The following is a 21740-nucleotide window of genomic DNA, read 5'->3' on the forward strand; positions in this document are numbered from 1 at the left end:
GTTTCCAGATTTCTCCAGAATGTAGTGTGATAAACTATAGCATATTACAGTATAGGAGGGACAGGAAACCAATAATTTAATGATCTCCATGCTGTTGGGAGACAAATACAGCCTGCAGATGTCCCAGTCAGTACTGAAATCCCAAAGCAAGTATGAATTATGGAGGTGTCAGATTAACCAAGGATTGTTAATATATGGATGTATTCAATGCTATAGCAAATACTTTCTACATTCTTATCACTTTTTTTACCAGCTCAGTAATACAATTAATAGCCCGTTGTATGAGTAATCACTAAGACTAATAAAACAGTCTCTTAATTTAAGCGGACCTTCCCGCTATTATAAAGATAGAAAAGGTAAGTTGGCCTGTGCAGGTCAACCCATTACAATATGAGATGCATTGCATGTCGCATTTTACCTTTTCTAAATTAAGTATATAACACGTACAATAGCATAACATGGAGGCAAACAGGAAAACAACAAAACAAAATCAGAACACAAACTGATGAGAACATAGTTAACTGAAAATTCAGATAGTTTACAGTTATCAGTGAATTGTAGAAATGTTCTTACCGAGCGAGACTGTTGTGTCTGGAAGGGCACAAATTGGCCAGGAGGGGGCAGATGAGCATGGTGATGTGGGGAAAGGTGTGGAGGATGCAGTAGGAAAGGATCACTGGAAATAAGGGGTGGGAAAGCAGCATAGGGAACCGGTAAATGTTGAACTGAGCAAGCTTGAAGCATCTGTAGAAGAGGGAACAATCAAAGTTAATAAGCTGTATTCCATTTTAGACAAGCACAAGTGAAGGTTCTGTTTAGGAGGAATGACAGTACGATTCATTCAAAACAATGACGGAAATAAAATTGGAGGTGGAATGCAAATAGAAAAAAAAAATATTTCACAGCTTACTGGAGGAGGCACACTGCAGACTGGTAAGTGCTGTCCACTGAAGACCACAGAACAGCCTGGAACCTGCTGTGCACTACAAGCAGGGATGTGCTGTCCAGTACAGAGGGGGATCCCGTGTGGTGCCACTGTTGTGACAGTGTAAGAAACCGGCACTGTGCCCTGGTGAATCTGGAAGAGAGAGCCCCAATTACAAGGCTAATAAAAAATAAGTTGGTTGTGTGTATATAATCTCCTCTGAATAGGATCATCAGAACTGTAAATTCTTTCCCACCTGTTCATGGATGTCAACCATTACGGCACTCTGCTGTTGTGGATGTGCAGCTGGGTGCAGCATGCGAGGGGATACATTCGGTGGGTGGAAAGCCCTGGGTTCCTCTATTGGCTGCTGCTGACCATATGAGAGGTGGTGATAATTTTCATCTTGGCTAATGGAATTGTGGCGAGACAGTCTGTCCCTTCTTCCTCTTTGTCGCCTAGCAGGAGGGCTAAAAGATAAAAACAAAAACTAGTCATGTCATATGCTTGAATGATATCACATAAACATACCGGCAAGTTTAATGACTTTGATTAACCTGGTCCAAGTGTGTGAATACCTGTGTTAGGAATAATAGAGTTTACTGGGGCAGGGACTCATTTGAATAGCCATTATCGAGTGTAAAGTTTTGCGTAATACTCTGATACTAACACAATGAGAAGGGGTGTCCACATAATTTTGCCATGCGCATGAGAAGGAGACCACAAATGGGCCAAAAGAAGAATATTAACACTGGATTTACAGATCAAACATGCAATATTTGTGCAAAAACAGCAGTTTCTGCAGTTTAGACCACAGGTGGGCAGCAGACGGCATCTGGCAAACTAAGCTTATGGCCTTTGATCTTATTAGAATAGGGCAGCAGACTTCAGCATCATGTGACCTTGCACAGTGCAGGAAGGCCAAACGGCATACCCAGAGAAGGAAGTACTGTGTGCACTCTTCTTCCTATGTGCGACTCATTTGATGGGGGTGCCCGCTTTAAAACATGGCCTCTTAGAACTTACTGCTTGGTGATTCACCAGGCAATAATACACTACAGCTGGCCTGACCAACATGTGGCTCTCCAGGTACATAATGGCAAAGGTCACTGAGGCTTGTAGTTTCACAACACTTGGAGACCTACAGGTCGGTCAGGCCTGCCCTACAGGAAGTGTTAAGTCCAGAGATGGTATTTAGAGTAAATAAATTTAAAAAAAAGCCTAACACACTTGTTTTTTTTTAGGTCATTCTTGAAATTGCAATAATAAAAAAAGAAACAGAACAAAAAAACAAACAAAAAAAAAAAAACACCACCACTTTCTTGGACAAAAGATAAGCAATCTAAAAAGGTATTTTCTGAAAATTCAAAATCTTCTAAAAGATAAAACAAAAAAAAAAAACTAAACAAAAAGGTGCAATTTGTGTGTTTACTGTATAAACAATATACTAATATGAATGATGGAATGCGACCAGATCAAAAGGTGCCAAGATAGGCTCAGCAGTGAAAGGGTTCAAACAGATTTAGGAGATTAACGTATTTAAGGGCAGGTTCATTTGTGTTGATTTTTCCTGAGTGGCGAAATGTACAATTCATATACTGTATATAGTATGGCCTGAAGCTCCTAAATTCTTTTGGGGGCTCAGACAGTCGTAGTGAAACTTGTATAGGGCCACCCCTCTACATCAAAATACACTTGTGCCACTCCGTTCAAACCTAATGGTTTGGGAAATGAGACATGGCTGAGGGGGCTGCTCAATGCCATATACCACTACTAATGTATATTTACAGAAAATGCTCACAGATGGCATAGGGTTTTGAAATAGATCATTTTTTTATTTTCTTATTTTATCAGAAAATGTTTATTAGGGTATTTATGTAGGTTTTTTGTTTTTTTAACAGGACAAAAAATAAATAAATCTGTAAATGAGTGGTTAGCCTTTCAAAAGGACACAAATACAAAGCTTAATATAGATTATAAATGTATTGGCTCTGAAAGCAAAATTGGAAGTGTAGTGTATGTATAACAAAGATCTGCAACACGATTTTTTTATTTTCTCCATAGAATATAGGGGGAAGGGGGGGGTGTATGATTCTTGCATTATTTTTCTAACATGCTGTTTAAGGTGTTAAATCTGTGTGTAAAAAGGAAATGTCAATGGAAAAATGCCATATTAACCTCAAATACTTAATGACTACCCATGGACACATCCAAAAGGACCTTACAGCAGAATCCTGTATTACCTTCTTCTGTTGCGAGCAGGAGTGTTACATCTTTCCCCTGAGAAGTGGTGTTGATTGGGACGAGCCGAAGGAGGCCGCCTATTTGATGTCATCTCCCATGGTCGCATTGGCGGCGATGGCGCAGGAGATGCCGCTGTGTAATCAAAAACCGAATTTGATAATCTCTGTCTTTTTGGGCTGGGACTATCTTCGTTCTGAAGCACAAAGAAAAATAAACAAATTACCTAGGCATTAAAGTTATACATGTAGGTCACTCTCACATCAACCAAGTGGTCAGTTACAGAAACATGCTATAAGCTGCTCTCTGTTAAAACAAACTTAAATGTCACAAAGGAAATGATGTAATAATGTATTACACTTTTGTCTTGACACTGTCACTGCTGACAAGCTGGCAACAGCATTGACATCTCAAATTAAGAGGGGGGGGGCGGACAGAGGGGGTTACAGAAATTTGAAAGATTCTTTCCTTTTTGTGCAAGGAAAAAAAAAAAAGGCATTTGACAACCAATGCATCATTTGTAATTGCAGTAATTTGGAGAGGGTTGATAATGTCGATATGATCACCGGGCATTTTTGGATGGTGTCTAACAATTCTGAAATGTTAAAAATTGTAAAGTGATACGGAATATGCTTTTGCTATAGACATAAATTATGAATACAATTTTCACCACACAGCATGTGCTACGAATGTGGCATTATTCTACTTTTTTGTGACCCCATTTGCCCTTATTAGTCTTAACACTTTATATCTGCATGACTTTTTATGGTGTTGTATTCCGGCATGAATAAAGTACCACAAAATGCAATGTGATCAGCGTCTAAGGGCTAGGCAACAATACAGATTTGATGGCCGTGACCAATAGTTAAGAAGCTGTACTCTGCTACAAATCTTTACCACTAATGAAAGATATCCTGCAACATTTAACATAGTAATACCCTTACCAGCTGACTGATGCATGTAACCATAACCAAAATGTACATACACTCCAAACTGAAATACCAAAACAATGCCTATCATATATTGAAACTAGCAGAAAGTGCCTTGAAAATATTTTCAACTCCTCACAAGTTGCACTGTCTGAAACTTACGAACATACAGTTGTTTTGCTGCTTAATCTACAACAGCAAACTTTTAAGTACCTGGTCAAAAAATGTACGATAACTACTTGCTAACTGCTCATTTTACAACACACATCTATAAATATACCAGATATGTATTCTAATATGCTACCAGCAGAAAGTCACATCTCACCCAAGAAAATTATGAAATGCCAGATTAGTAAAAAAAAAAGCTATTCTCAACCTAAACAAATCATCAGTGTCCATAAAATGTTCGGTAAAACATTACAAATGGCTAGCATATGTAGTCTGTCAAACTATACTGTCAATATGAAGCATACAATAGTATGTTTGAGAAGGCACTTTTGTTACAATGTCCCAAAGCAAATTCAATATTTGGCAAGCTATAAACTTGAGAACCCCAACACATAACTTACAGTTGCCATTTCATTCCAGTATCTAATGATAAACTAAAGCACACTAGAAGCTGGTTCTTTTTATAACCCAAGCTAGAAAACGTAATACTTTCAATAAACACTAATAATGCATCCGGTACATATAGGTTGCAATATTAACACTAACAGTAAATAAATTTTTATAGTTAAATATAGACATGTAACAAAGTTCAGAAGATTTGTTGCAATAAAGCAAAGAACCATTGATTGTGATCCTTCTGCACATTGCAATCAGACCATGCAAATATGGTTTACAATAACAATGACCACTTTCCACAGCGAGATGCATACCAGACGCAGAAAACAGGCACACATACATGAAGGCAGACAGTATCACTGACTACTCAAAGAAAATATGGTACCAGGAGCGACATATTAAGGTGCAAATAAAGCAGCTGTTTTGCAACCATTTCAAATTGTGCTCAGTAAAAATTGGATATGGTTTCAAAGACGACATTTTAAAAGAATAATGGCCATCAGGAAGCCAGTCTAAGAATTGTTGTATATTTAATAGTTCTTTGCATTAATCCGGAAAAGACAAAAACTATTCTCCTTCAAGATTTGTATCCAAGTCCTTAGAAAAACATATGGTTTAAAAATAGTTAACTTAAAATGTAGTTTACAATTAAACTGATTTAGAGATTTCCATTAGTGGATCACCAGTTTTCAAATAACATGCAAAGTGAGATTACATACACAAGGATTACTGATCAGTAATTGTTGTCCTTTTGACCACCTTTTGTCTTCGTTAGCTGTTTAAAGCATCCGGGAGATTGCAAAAAATATAGTAAATATGTAATTTCTATGAAATATGCATTGCATGTGAAATCCAATTGAGTGCTCAAAAGAAATCAAGTCAGGCTTTGTTTTATTTCCATAAACTGATTCAACATGTATGTGGGATATAAAAACATTTCGTGAAATGAAAGCACCACATCCAACATAACTAGTCTGAAAATGCATAGACAACTCAGAAGAAATTACACCAAACACAGCAATCTCATCAAAGTTACTCAAATTGAATTTTCAACTCCATTTGCATGTCAAAGCCAGAACACTACATGAACTCCTTTTAAATACAAATTGTGTTATGCAAACACACATTCAAGGCTTTTGAAAACCAAAAAAAAACCCTGTTAGCAGCTCCCTTTTTTCTTTTTTTCCCCTGAAAGAAAATGCATCAAACCAATTTAAATTCAGCTACTGCTGAAACAAAGAAGGGTAAAATGGGTCTGTTTTAATGCTACAGCATCAAGACACATTTTCAATTAAACAGTAACCTCCCACAACTCAGCCAAATGGCAGCAGGTTCAAGAGCATGTATACAGATTAAGATATCAGGAAAGGACTGGATTAGCAAACCATCTGCAATCTAAAACACAAAACAGTAAATATTGTTTCAGCATGGACTATGTAACATAGTAAATAACACATAAAACATGCGACTCATAAAAACAATTGATAGAGTGAAATAAAGTAGTGTATAAAAAAAAAAAAAAAAAAAAAAAACTTTCCCAAAATAAACAGTTAATCTTGATATTTCAGAGCCTAAGGACGTTGACACGCTTTTCACGCTTGTTCTTTTCCAGTTTCAGAAGTGCTCATGAACAATTTTTATAGCAGCTATAAAAAAGTACAAAACTTTTAAATCTCAGATGATAAGCACTTAAATTGCTGTGTGACGACGGTCTGCTGAAATATTAGACATTTCAACTGGAGACCATTTTTTGGTGGACTTTAGACATTTGCTCAAAATAGGTTAATTATGAATAATCAACAGTTAAATTGCTTGCAACATCCTTTCCATGTTTTACGCATAGAAATAAAGGCTTTAGATTCAGAGCGCATAGACGCTGCATTAAGCAAGTAGTGACAATTGACTTGAGACACTACCCTAAGGGCATATTTAAATTGTTTTATTTAATGTTTTCCTCACAAGCATCGCAAATGAATCCTGCATAGAGGGCCGGGTGGGGTTTATAGGCTTAAGAACCATGTCCTGTTTTCACTGTTGCTATACAAAGCACTTACCAAAACAGAATTTAACATGGAAATTTCTCACATTTCAAATCTATGTTTTTGTCTGTTTGGTTTTGTATTGCTGCCTGTCTAACAAGAACATCCACATCAGTGTAGGGATCAATGATCCCCAGGTTTCACTCATATTTAGGGGCCGATTCAATTCTCCCACGCATAATGCAGCGTTAGCAGTTTTACCGTTAATGCGGTAATTTCAACGCTGGATTTTTACTTGCTGCTCCCTAAGCCGCGAGAAGAAATCCGGGTTAAAATTACCATATTAACAGTAATACTGTTAACGCCTCGTTATTCGCGGGCAGAATTGAATCGTACCCTTAGGGGGGTATTCAATTGTTGCTGTTAACGCTCTCAAACGAGCGCTCTAAAAATATTAGCATCAATACGGTAATTACTCGCTAAATTTCATCTCGCAGCTCCCTGAGCTGCGAGATGAAATTCAGCGAGTAAACTACCGTATTAACAGTATTTACGCGCATATTACCGTATAAACTGTAATATTTTTCGAGCGCTCGTTTTTTTTGGGTTTAGCGCGTTAAAAGCAACAATTGAATACCCCCCTTAAAGTGTGTAAATTGTTTTGCACACTGGCCAGATAAAACATGGCTTTCAGAGATAAGGTGGCAATAAAATTGAAATCTGCTCGTAAAAAAAATAAAATAAAAATTATGACCCCTTGCTACAAAAACAGAATGCCAAACATATGCATTTCCACAGCTGTTACAAAGCACGTGTTAGGGGGTAACTGTGGTGGCCTAAAAGTAACCAGAAAGCCCTCCATTTTAAATACGATGTCTAAGGCTTGAAAACCAGAACAAAGTTTTTGGATGTGGTCTGTCAGGCAGGCCAAGCTTGTCAATTCAATTCAGGACCAATACCAGGTTCACTAACATACAGGAGAATTCAAGTTGCTGTGTTTAGATATAAAATGGAGAAGTTAATGTTGGGGAGGTAGTTAATCAATAAGGATGTGAGCAGAGCATTATAGCTTCATCCACTGCCTGGAACCTAAGGAGCTGCTTTGAACAATTAATTTCCCCTACGCCCCATGTTTAGGCTGAGAGATGGATTGCTAGTTTAGGTGGTAGTAAGCAGTTTTAATCATCATGATATTTCACACAACTGCTGCAACACCTCTCAAAATGCTACATACCATAAGCATTCTATTATCTACAGTCACCAAGGACCACTAGACAATTTAGGGCTAACAACACATAAAAGGAAGAAAAAAAAAAAATCATTTTAAACATGTAATTTTTATAAACTACATTTTAACCGAATAAGCAGGGGGACACTAGCAAAAAAAAAACCCCAAAAAGCACTGGTATGGTGATATTAGCATTTGGCACCATTTACATGTGTTGTTCTAGTGTTTTAAAACATTGGTAAAAATAAATAAATTCTGAAGTTGCCTATTTACCAATGTTTTAAAACACTTGACCACCACATGTAAATGGTGCTAAATGCTAATGTCACCATACCAGTGCTTTTTTTTTTTTATAGTGTCCCCCTGCTTTTTTCAAAGGCACCTTGCTCTAGTCATATGTCTACAGTGACCTCCATTAAGCTCAAAATGCTGTTTTGTTTTTTTTCTAAAAAAGGACTGCTGAATCCATGCTGCCACAAGGGGTGTTTGCATGTTTGTATTAACATTTGCACAGTAAAATTAAGCACTAAAACCACATATATTTATTTCTCATTCTATTAATATCTGTAGACTGTCACAAAAAAAGCAAAAACATTAAGGGCTTAAACACACACACACACAAGCTGAGCATTTTACACCACTAAGCACACTTAAAGAAATTACAGTGATTAGTGTCAGTCACATACGATATTGCAGAGAAAAACACTTTTTACCACACAAATTCATAAATGCTCATGTTTTTCTATTTCCGTATGAGGTGGGGGCTCATAGAAAGAGGAGTCTCAAAATTTAAGGGGTAAAAAAAAAAAAAAAAAACTGAGAAGGATGATTTTATCTATCTTAGACATTTCAACTTTGATCTGTAATCTGAAAAATACTTTCCAGTGTAAATCTACCAGCAGAAGTGCGCAAAGAAAAATCCTCCAGACTCTGAAGTTTCAACTGAGGCAAGTAAAGGAAAGTGTAATATGAACTATACACTGCATGCTTGTAATCTATCCAAGACATTCAAGCAACATGTATAAATAATGCGCTGAAGTAACTAACACTTCCCAGAAAGAGAAAAAAAAAAAAAGTTCCCATGACTTATTTTGGATGAATGGTGGACAGCAAAGATCAGCTAAAGCAAAAGAATCATTTGGCAGTACACTATTCGTTAATTTACTATTTCTAGTTCCTAAATGTATATTCTGCATTCACAGGAATATTGATTTAGACCACAAAATGGTTGCCCCAAAGGGGGGGGGGGGGGTGCAGTGTACACCAGGCATATAGTGCTGCCTAATGACAACAATTTTTAGAAGCAAAAATAAAAAAAAACATGAGTGAAAATGGATTCACAAAAATGTTATCTTTTTATTACCTTAATTTGGTTTGCTGTGTAGAACAAATAGGAAATAGAGACAAGCAGTTTCATGTTCATATTCTTACATCATCATTACATCATTATATTTCCTCCTTCATGGTGTTGCTGTTTGAATGATTATTGCTTCAGTTTAGAAAAGGAAAAAATGAGAAAGCAGTATTTCCAATTCACATCATGTCAAATGAAATTGTGTATTAACCATGAAATATTAGATGTGTGCTTAAAGCAAAATGTAAAATTTGATGTACAAATACTGCTAGTAGGTTTTTCCTGCTGCTGAAATCCCTACCACAAAAAAAGGATTATGTCCTATAACCCATTGATTCACAAACAGCCCGCTGCGGCTCCCTGGGGTGCCTCAGCCAGAGCCAGTTAAGCAAGGTGGGGGACTACTTAGAAATAGTAGTGGCTTAGAGGTGCCTTGAAAAAAGAAAAAAAAAAAATTACAGAGACCCTAAGGGTGCCTCAAACTGAGAAAGTTGGGATCCACCGTATTAACCTATTTAGAAAGGGCATATAGTCAATAAAGAAATGGGAGTAATATAAAGCTGGCATTATATTGTCCTTAAACATTCTGTTTAAAAAGGTTTATTGAACCATGTCCACTACATTAGATAAAAAGGACAAATTTTAAACATACTAAAAATGAAAACGGATGTACAAAAGTCTACCCCAGAATCATCATCATCTATTTATATAGCATCACTAATTCCGCAGCGCTGTACAGAGAACACATACACATCAGTCCCTGCCCCATTGGAGCTTACAGTCTAAATTCCCTAACACACACAGACTAGGGTCAATTTTGATAGCCACCAATTACCCTACTAGTATGTTTTTGGAGTGTGGGAGGAAACCGGAGTGCCCGGAGGAAACCCACGCAAACACGGGAAGAACATACAAACTCCACACAGATAAGGCCATGATTGGGAATTGAACTCATGACCCCGTTGCTGTGAGGCAGAAATGCTAACCACTTAGCCACCGTGCTACCGTCACAGCGTTCTGCGAGGTATGAATTTTAAAACATAACTTTCCCAGCAAGTTTGTATTACTAAACTAAGTAGAAAACAAATGGTACCATGTTACATAAAGTCATGTGCAACATCAATACCATGGTGAAGCAAAGAACAGATACAAGTACATATAAAAAAAAAAGGACAACAAATAAAAAATGTAAGCTGCTTTATATTAAAAAAATATATATGCATAATTTGCAAACATAAGTAATAATTTTAAAAGATAATGATTATAATTAATTTAGGTGCTGAAAGTTTCCTTGTAAGATCCTAGATTGACAATGGATCACTGTTGAAGCTGGTTAATTTTATTTTTATAGGGTTCTGTTTTGGTAATTTTTGTGACAGTCAATAGGAACCTGCCTGGATTTCCTGTTTGACTACTTCCCAGCCAGTAAAAACAAAGCAAAGTAATGAGCATGCTTGACTACCCTCTGGACAAAATGTAAGAAACCAAAACTCAAGCTGTTTGATGAAAGGTAGATGTAAATTCACTTTATTCAATTTGGTGTTAAGTACCTTTCTCCCCCACATTTTTGTATTCACTCCAGTGGAGCCAAATTTGATGGTTGCAGCATACATACACCTATGGAAAACAGTCCTATGGAAAACAGGTTGTGCTTCCCAACAATACTATTTACAGGAAGTCTGGTGTGTATAAGAAAAAATGTCTCCCATCCATGAACAAACACTGTGGTCAGGCAGACATTTGACATAGCTAGAGGAGGGGTCGGCCAAATAGATGAGCATTTTGGATTGGTGTGAAAAACTACAAAGTTTAAAAAAAACAAAACAAAAAAACGACGTGGCTTAATTTGAAATATCTTACATTTCATTTAGATTGTACAATCTTTACTCCCTTTATAACATGGGACAATTTCTTACCCATTCTTGCAAATTGTAAACTAGCTTTTTTTAATAGTGAAATTCCAATATCACAGAATGACATGCAGTTCCCTAACAGATCCCAAAATACAAATAATTTCATGGATGCCTCACCTGAATTAAAACCCCATGGAAAGAAAAGCGTATGGGGAATTAAAGACAAAAAACATGCAGATAGTATTTGATAAGAAACATGTGCAAGTACTTTCAGACAGAGACAAACTATGTTTAAAATAAATACAAGCTTTAAATATTTAAAACAGTGATAAAAACATTACAAAACGCAAGAACACTGCAGTGATGTGTAAATAAATATAACCTGAAGTGCAAGTTCTAGATAACAATATCTATCATATCCTTTAGTACTGGGTAGCTGTCTGAGTAAACTATATAAACTTATCACTGATGTGAAGAAAAAAAAATCATGCAAATTTACAAATACAGTGTGGAATGGTAAAGCAAAAATAGATCTGGAGCTTGCCTATTACCAGACTGTTTAGTATACACAAACTATGTTTGAGATTATCTCCATGTAGAAACACATAAAAAGGGACTTTATAAAAGTACCTAACTACATCTAAAAGCTAATCTGTCTTATAGACTACATAAAGTGAAGGACTGTAGGTACCCCAATTTGACTAAAAACACCATGTTTATAAATTCTGCATGGATAATAGAACCAAATTATTTCATGCAATGCAAATTGTTATACCAGGAAGAAAATAAAACCACAAAAAACAAACACACACCACTACATCAGGAGCAGACTAATGCTGCACAAGTTTTCAGAAGAGACATTCCATGTGCATACACCATTGTTAAACTATAAATATAGCACAGTAGTTAGTAGTTTAAGGCACACCCACTTAATGTCCATGTGAGCACTCTAGCGCAAAGATCGCACAAAAACACAAATGTTATTCAAAGTATTAAGTGGTATTATATATTTTTCCTTTATTACAATTCATTAATGCAAAGACAAGACAAACAAGTGATATAATAATATTTGCTGATTAATGTTTTGATGACTGGCTTATGAACTATATGGATGTTTGTTCTGTTGCAAATGTGTTTAAGCTAGGGTAGGTCCACCTTCTAATATATAAATTTATATTATAAAATGGTCTCCCCCTAAGGCGGATTATAAGCACAGATTAAGTCATCTGGGACATTTAGCCTTTTAATACAGTAACACAGTATCGCTTCTAACAGTCTTCTGTTTAAAAGGCAAATTCACAAAAATAAACTGTAAACCATAGCAAATAAATATATGAAAAAAGAATTGGTGTATGTAATATATACACACATAAATTCACAGACACAGAAGTTTATACAGAATGCCCCTGTTGGGCGATAGTCCTTTAAATATATCAACGTACAACAAATTCAAATACACATCAGCATGTGATTCACCAGATATTCATATGTCAATTAACAAACCACAATCAACTATATGAATCACACACGTGCTCGATTTGGTACCGTTTCATTTCAGAGCAAAACAGATACTAGTAACAGTACATAAAGATTTGTATCCAGAAAGAATCTGATTAAAACACTAGAGATGAAGCCAAGGGTAAGTTACATTTATCAGCTGTCTTGCCTTCTGTGATTTGACAAACTTTTGTTTGCCTAGGCGTTAACATTTAAATGTGTACATATGATAAAGTTATATACAAAATATTGAACTTCTACCACTGTAAAAACAAAAAAAGCAACAAATTTAAAAGTATAATACAAACATAAGAGAAGGCCTACGCAAGGTTGTCACCAGAGTTCACACAAAGATGGACAGACATGTCTCAAAAAATATATATTTTTAAAACAACAAAACAAACCCCACCATGTACAAATATTAAGCTACTCACATGAACATTAATCCATAACATTAAAACACTCAGATATAACATACTATGACATGTAAATACAAATTCAAGCAGAAAATTATTATACACTCAATTACAATGTTTTCATTTCTCATATCTGTAAAGCCAAGCTCCAGATCTCAATATAAACATTTGCCAAAAAGGTGTGTTTGGAAACAAAGCATTGATCATCATACATATTAGCATCCATCAGTGGCTGCTTTAAACACTCAAAATAAAATATACCTGCATACTACAGCTATATACAAAGTATCATAAATGAGTGAAGATAAAAAGTGTATATACAAAATATCAAATGCTCACAGTTGAGATACTGGGTATGTACACTGTATGTCTGCTCTGAGGAAGATGAGTACAACCCCATCTTCTCTGATAAGATAAAGAGATAGAGAAACAGATGAGACAAAGGCAGCAGTAGGCCCTTTCCTCTTCTCTAGTCTCCAAGCTATATAAACCCAGAACAGAGTGATCTGTGCTATTCCTTCTGCAATTGCATGAAATAGACAGCAGTACTGAGTATTTCAGACGTTTTCCCCTTTTATAGTAAAAGATAACATGAATACAGATAATTTCACAGCTAAAACAAAATCAAATGGTAGTTGTGTCCCACCACATATGTGTTCAGATGTATTTTAAAAAACAGATTGATGTTATAGAGTTCCTAAAGGCAAGCTATTCATTACTAACTTAAAAAGGTAACTGATGAAATGCACAGGTAGAATGATGGCATTTTAAAGCATATTGTAAACACACACATAAAACTCGGCTATAACCTATCAAGCCCAAACCAATACGTTCTAAATAAAATAAACACATATAGAGGCGGATGAAGGTATACATATATTATATGTTCTCATTCCACATCAGTAAGCTATACAACATAAGAGCGGCCCCATCCCCCTATACATAGGCACACACAGGACACGGCACGAGTATATACATAGCCCCCACCCCGCCATGGTAGATGTAAGCACGGAGAGAGATATACATACAGAGTACATAATGTTATACACAACTCGCCTCCTCCGTGGCCAGACCCCGCTCTCCGCCGCCAGGGGAGAGGACTCGTCACTCCCCACCGGATTGGGAGGCGCGGGCCGCGTTTCTACATACGCCGAGGCCGCTGCTTCTCTGTACACCACCGCCACCCACCCCTCTCCATTCTCTTTATTTATCTGTAGCTGCTGTTACTGCTTCTTCCTCCTCCCTGTAATCTGGGCCTGGGCGGTGAGTAAGGCCCGCCCCTAATGCTTGGCGTGCTTCTGTGACGTCACTGAGACCAGCAGCGCCTCTCCCAACCCATTATTATGTATGAGTAGCGGAAACGTAGCCATGTTTGATCTGGGAACCTCACATCAACCGTAGCTAATACTCACAGAAGAGGTTGAAGTAAACTGTTTAGGTATAAAATAAAACTAAAGAGCAGAACAAATGTATACTAACCGAATTAAATATTATACGTGTTCGTAAATGAGATGGTTGTGCGCTTCATTTCTAAGACCATATTTGCCAGAATTAAAGATGTGTCCAACTGTCCCGCAGGGGGTTACGTTTACAACGGTAATTTCTATGGGGAGACCTTAGATGTAAACCAGTCCAAGCTGTTTAGACATCAGCAATCTAAAAGATACAATTCAAACACTAGAGGGAAAACGTATATTAATTCGGGGTCGCTGTTACAGTAACATTTTTTTGTGCTGCGGTTAATTACATTCCCACCCCAATTAACTTTGGACTTCTGGCTTCTTAGCTCAGCAGCTGTGAGACAACATCACTAAATCATTTATGCTGACTCCTGGCAATCAGAATTCTATGACCGGCAATTAGTCATAACTGAATCATAGAAATGACTGAACCAGCAGCAACCCTCTAGGAGGGGAAGGTAGTCTGTGTTGGTGTAGACGTGACGTAACAGGATGTCAATGACATGACAGCCATATTTCGTCTGGGCAAACATTCAGTCACATTACTACACATTAGAGTTGTATATGGCAGTTCTGATCTTCAAATTTCATATGTGAAACAATACAGGCTGTCTGCATATAATTTTACATGATAACAATAGTATGTAATTTAGGATTCTTTGTGCTGCAATATTAATAGCTTTAATAACCAGTTTTAAATTAGAACCCAAACTACAGAAAATAGTTATGACTCGTATAGATAGATAGGTATCCATCTATCTATCAGCCACAACATTAAAACCACTGACAAGTAAAGTGAATAACATTGATTATCTAGTTACAATGGCACCTGTCAAGGGATGGGATATATTAGACAACAAATGAACAGGCAACTCTTGAAGTTGATGTGTTGGAAGCAGGAAAAATTGGTAAGCGTAAGGATCTCAACGACTTTGAGAAGGACCAAATTATGATGGTTAGACGGCTGGGTCAGAGCATCTCCAAAACAGCAGGTCTTGTGGGGAGTGTCTGTTATGCATTGGTTAGCACCTACCAAAAGTGGTCCAAGGAAGGACAACAGGTGAACTGATGAGAGGGTCATGGGTGCCCAAGGCTCATTGATGTGCGGCGTGGTGTGCGAAGGATAGCCCATCTGGTTCAGTCCACAGAAGAGCTGCTGTAGCACAAGTTGCTGAAAAAGATAATGCTGGCTATCGTAGGTGTCACAACACACGATGCATCACAGCTTCCTCCGAATGAAGCTGTGTAGCCGCAGACAGGTTAGTGTGCCTATGCTGACCCCTGTCCATCACCGAAAGCACATACAATGGGTATGTGAGCGCCAGAACTTGACCATGGAGCAATAGAAGAAGGTGGACTGATGAACCACATTTTCTTTTACATCATATGGACGGTCAGGTGCGTCTGCGTCCTTTACCTCGGAAATAGATGACACCAAGATGCACTACGGGAAGAAGGCAAGCCGGAGGAGGCAGTGTAATGCTCTGGGCAATGTTCTGCTGGGAAACCTTGGGTCCTGGCATTCATGCAGATGTTACTTTAACAAGTACCATCTACCTAAACATTGTTGCAGACCAAATACACCCCTTCCTGGCAATAGTATTCCCTGATGGCAGTGGCTTCTTCCAACAGGATAATGCGCCCTGCCACACTGCAAAAATTGTTCACAAATGGTTTGAGGAACATAAAAAAGTGTTCAAGGTGTCTCCAAATTCCCCAGATCTCAATCCGATCGAGCATCTGTGGGATGCTCTGGAAAAACAGGTCCAAGCCATGGAGGCCCCACCTCACAACTTACAGGACTTAAAAGATCTGCTGCTAACGTCTTGGTGCCAGATACCGCAGGACACCTTCACAGGTCTTATAGAGTTCATGCCTCGACGAGTCAGAGCTGTTTTGCGGCACGAGGAGGGCCTATTAGGCAGGTGTGTTTAATGTTGTGGCTGATCAGTGTGTGTGTATCTATCTATCTATCTATCTATCTATCTATCTATCTATCTATCTATCTATCTATCTATCTCTGCATCCAATATAGCAGAGGATGAAACAATATAGCAGAGGATGGAGCCAGTGGTGACTTCAAGAAAAACACATACCTAAAATAAAAAGGAAACCTCACCTACATAGAAACATTTGATGGCAGATAAGAACCACTTGGCCCATTTAGTCTGCCCATTTTTAACCTATGGTAACCTCAAACCATATTTAGTTCTTTTGTTATGCCTATCCCAAGCATGTTTAAATTGCTCTACTGTATTAGCCTCTACCAATTCTGATGGAGCCTATTCCACTTATCTACTACCGTTTCCTTTAATTAATTGTTGCTCAAATTTCCTCTCAACCTACTTCCCTAGAGTTTCAGTGCATGTCCTCATGTTCGAATATATATAAATGGTGATGATGATGATGATATATCTCTTCCTTTAAACAATGTTTTGCTCTTGTACATTGTTAAAACCCTTGATATATTTGAACGTTTCCATCATGCCCCCCCCCCTTTCCCTTCTCTGCTCCAAACTATATATAATAAGATCTTTTAGTCTTTCTGGATAAGTTTTGTGCTGTAGGCCATGCACCCTTTTAGTTGCCACTGTATTTATATTCTTATGGAGATATGGCCGCCGGAATTGAACACAGTATTCTAGATGAGGCCCCACCAATGACCTATACAGTGGCGTTATTATTTCTTTCTATCTGCTGCTGATTCCTCTCCCTATGCTACTAAGCATCTGACTTGCCATTCTCATTGCTTCATTCCATTGCTTACCTGCCTTTAAGTCACCAGAAATAGTGACTCCTAGATCCGTTTTCTCCTCAGTAGTTTCCATTATAGTGCCATTATTACTATATTTAGCCTTTCGGTTTTTAATACTGAAGTGCATGATTTGCATTTTGTTGCATTAAACTGTAGATGCTGCACTCTTGACCATTCCTCTAGTCTACCTAGATCATTGATTATTTGTTTTACCCCTCCTGGTGTGTCTATCCTGTTGCATATCTTTGTGTCATCTGCAAAAAGGCATACTTCCCCTTCAATACCATTTGTAATGTCATCAATAAAGATATTAAATAGCATTGGTCCAAGTACAGATCCCTGAGTACACCTAGACCATAAAGTTATTCACAAGGGGAAATCATGCTTGTGGAAATTCTGTAGCAATATCAATACATCGCCAACAATTACCTTAAAATAATGGTTCTGACAGGATATTTTAAAAGACTTCATCTACACCAGAGATGTGCAACCTGATGCACTTCAGGGACAGCATGTGGCGACCCACTAACCTTCAAAGGGGCCGCATGTAATCTCAGTAACAAGCTAAAACAATACATTTAATCATTGAAAGAGACACCAAACTATAATAACGTAGCAGGCATTTTAAAACAAGTGTTACAAGCTATTACAAAAAAATCTGACAATAAAGCAGGAAACAGCCAGGGGCCGCAAGAGTACTCTCGGATATCCTCATGCGGCCCTACCTGTTTGAAGCTGTTGTTCAGTTTTGGACAACCCTGCCAGCTAGGGAATGCAGCAGTACATTGCTAGAGATGTCACCCAGGAAAGGAGAAAGATGTTCAGTATGTATATAATGAATGCATCTCCTGATTGAACAGAAGCCTTTGCCAATTCAATCAGGAGCTACGGTTACTATAAGACCCCCTGCTAAGATGCTTAAACAGCTAAGACTGGTTGGGTCCCCAAGAACTGACAGCTCTTTTCTCTCCCTGCTGTCAGGGCTGATTATGTGCAGCTGCTTTCCGATAGAGGAAGGGAACCAAGGAAGGCCATCCCTTTAACACTTTCTCTCTATTATCATGTCTAATGATGAGTTATAAACAAGTACTGTTGCTATTTCTGTCTGCAGAGAGAATTTAAATGGTTATTCAACCTCTTATTGGTTATATATGAGAGCCGATTCTTGGTTAGATGTTTGCATGTTTATCCAATCAGGAGCCAGCTGTCTTTTTTTGATGGTGTGTTAGATCCCCCTCTTTTCTGGTGCTTATATTTATATAACCTCCCCAGCAGAAGTCTTCACTGATTGTAAGTATCAGAACTTTGCAGGACTAAGCAAATTAACGCAGAAAACCCTTTTTAAGTGTAAAGTGACAAATCTATTGATGTCTTTGTTGCAACACACATTTCATTTTTATCACTAGCTTGTAGAGGCACTGGAATTTTGTGATGTGGATGTAGGTTTTACTCTGGACGACAAAACGATAACCAAGAATGTAGTCTGTGCTTTGATGGAGCCACAACTTTCAGTATCTAAAAATTTAATAGCAACGAACTATAGACAGTAGGAAATTAGCGGTAAATGCTTCTTTTAACCACTTAACATAGAATCAAATAATGTTGCAAACAGAAAAAAAAACAAGGACCAACCCCAAGCTGCAATCTCTTGAGATTTTATAAATAAATATATATATATATATATATATATATATATATATATATATAAAATAATATTTGTGTTTTTTCCTAAAGCCTTCTATTTGTATGTTGTCTATAATGATTGCAGGGCCACGAACCACTCTGTATGGTTCCAGGTCCCACCGCTGGCAGGTTCGGAATCGCTGAAGGATAGGCTTACAGACAATCATGGCAACACAACTGCCATATTTAGGTGCTGAAAATTGGGCCAGCGTGAATGCAATAATATACTGTATTCAACAGCTGTCTAATCTGAAAGAGGGATTTCAGATTAAAAGTATCAATTCCAAACCACACAATGAAGCAGTCGCTGATCAGTTGCAGCAGTTTAAAAACTAAACAGGGGTTGCATATATTTTTATACTTCACCTTCAAGCTGGCAAAAGACAGAACAAATCTCAATATTTCCCAAATGTGGCATAACTCACAGATCAATAAACAATGTAAAAATATGTAAAATAGATAAAATGCATTTAATTGCTGTGAACGTGAAAATGTTTTGCTGAGGAACATCCAAAATACTATAAAAAGGATATTTATAATACACACAATGGAATGGGGCTGCATCAGCTTAGAAAACATTTGGCTCTGAAGCCTATTAGTGATATAATATAGGCCTCCTCTGCCATATAAGAAATCAATTTTCAGTCAACTGTACTTGCAAATGTTCTGGTACGTAAACGCTAAGAACAGCTATCAATCCCACTTGCTGTACAAATGATTTTGCTAACTGGAAAATAAACCCATGTCATTCTCATCTAACTTTATTTGTACGCAGTAAAACGCAATGTGGCATCACAACACAGCTTGGTCTACCCACCCCTATCATAAATTCATGGCAAATCAAGCCACCTCTTAAACCAGCATATGTCTAAACAGATGGGTGAGCATATTTACATTTCTGTGAGGTCAGGAAAAAATACTGAAAACCCCAGAGATAACCAGAGTTCCATTAATTTATGCATTTAATAAAAGGTAAATGCGCAGTAGCTAGCTAAGGGTGCTGTAATGGTCATAAACCTTCATATCTTGAACTCACTGACATCCGTAGTGCAACATACTAACATAACATATGATCCAATTGTCAGGGCCATCTTAACAACATTATGGGCCCCCGGGCAAAGCAGTGCACCGGGGCCCCTAGATATAGATATAGATATATAGATGTATACAGATACAGATATAGATATAGAAATATAGAGATAAAGATAGATAGATGTACTTGCGCAGTGACCCTTGTAGGTTTTTTTTGCAGGTTTTTTTCTTTTGCAGGATTATTTATTCTCATTAAGAGCCGTGCCTATGGGGCCCCCTTGCCCGTGGGGCCCCTGGGCAGCTGCCCTTTGTGCCCAATGGAAAAGATGGCCCTGCCAATTGTCCCTGGTTTCCAGGGCTCACAGTTTTTACATTAATTGTAGTCTAAATTGCAACACATTTTTCAACACAATAGATGTCATGGATGTAAATGTTTTCTCCTTTTAGTTTTTGAAAAAGATGTTGAAAACATTCTGAGGGCGAATGAGTCAGAAGCATTTTGACTTACTCATCTATATTCAAACGAGGATTTCCTATGTCTGTGATGTAAGAATTTCAGTAACTGTGAGGCTAAGAAAAACGATGAACATTATGGACACTCTTTGACTAGATACTTAAGAATGTAAACGTTTAGCAGTTTAAGCAGTTCCAGAGCTTCTACCCCTTAACAAAGCTTCTCCACCTCCTACATTATCCAATCCTTTCTATCTGGGTTCTTTATTCCCCCAATAGTGTTCAGAAATACATTTTATATGAACCAAAAGTGCAGAAAAGTGTGGGTGCATACTGGACAGTTACATGTTTGTGTAAAATAAATGATATTTATATCTGTATAGACACTGAACATATATGCCTCTGTACATAAGAAGAATACATCTATAAAAGGAGACTTGTTAAAAGAAATCATATTAAAAATAATATGTAGGGTTGATATGGAAACAACTAAATATCACTTAACACTTAGGGGTAAATTTACTAAACTGTGGGTTTGAAAAAGTGGAGATGTTGTCTATAGCAACCAGCCAGATTATAGCTGTCATTTTGTAGAATGTACTAAACTAATGACATCTCCATTTTTTCAAACCTGCAGTTTAGTAAATATACCCCCTAGTATTATATGTATTTGTGGTTCAGTCTCAGTTCTCATTCTTTAACTGCTCTCTTGCTATTGAGGCGATTGGGACACTTTGCCACCGTTTGGTACAGGAAAGAGTGGTGGTGAAACTACAGCCTAAAGGTGCAGAGAGGGTTAAATCTACACACACACACACACACACACACACACACACACACACAGTTACTTACTTTTAAGGAGTCAGCCAGAGCAAGGCCTGACAGGATGCTTAAATAGCTGGGTTTGATCTGTGTGTGAGAGACTGATGCCAAAAAGTGACCAGTGACCAGTTAGGGACCTAACAGTTATAGCCAGAGTTGAGGAGTATTGGATTATGTTTATTGCTGTGAAAGTTTCATTTTGTTTAAGACACTGCCAAGACTTTTTATCCATCCTGACAAGTAAAATAAATGTCAAAGTGTTTCAGAAAAACCTGTGTGAGGAGCCATCTGTTTGCACGCTTTTCACACTATGTTATGTGCAAATTGGTCGATTCAAAATAGGGGTGTGGTTACTGATGTCACATTAAGATTAATTGACATCATATGCTTTTCCATTTGAGCTTGAACTGTGTGAGACACTGGTGAGTAATGGACTGCCTGACGAACCTTCACCTATGGCCCCCAGCTTGCTGCTCCTAGTCTGACTTTTGTTATAAAGCAGAGAATAAAATTTGAACGGGAGCAATCAGCTTCCACTTCATGTTACTT

The 21740-nt window shown here is 37.6% G+C and overlaps 1 protein-coding gene across 3 annotated transcripts in view; it reads right to left on the reverse strand.

Moving 5' to 3' along the window:
- RNF38 (ring finger protein 38) overlaps positions 1 to 21740 on the reverse strand; it is a 185214-nt gene that overhangs the window by 11106 nt on the left and 152368 nt on the right. For 2 of the 3 annotated variants that reach the window (XM_075208153.1, XM_075208171.1), the window contains 4 exons: positions 3169 to 3362; positions 1182 to 1395; positions 911 to 1105; positions 574 to 744 (listed from right to left, as the gene is read on the reverse strand). In XM_075208153.1, coding sequence (XP_075064254.1) covers positions 574 to 744; positions 911 to 1105; positions 1182 to 1395; positions 3169 to 3362 — 774 coding nt within the window. The remainder of the gene's footprint in view (positions 1 to 573; positions 745 to 910; positions 1106 to 1181; positions 1396 to 3168; positions 3363 to 21740) is intronic. The other variant, XM_075208162.1, reaches the window with a different exon arrangement.

This window comes from Mixophyes fleayi, chromosome 1, assembly GCF_038048845.1.
Source record: "Mixophyes fleayi isolate aMixFle1 chromosome 1, aMixFle1.hap1, whole genome shotgun sequence".
In the NCBI taxonomy this organism is placed as follows: domain Eukaryota; kingdom Metazoa; phylum Chordata; class Amphibia; order Anura; family Limnodynastidae; genus Mixophyes; species Mixophyes fleayi.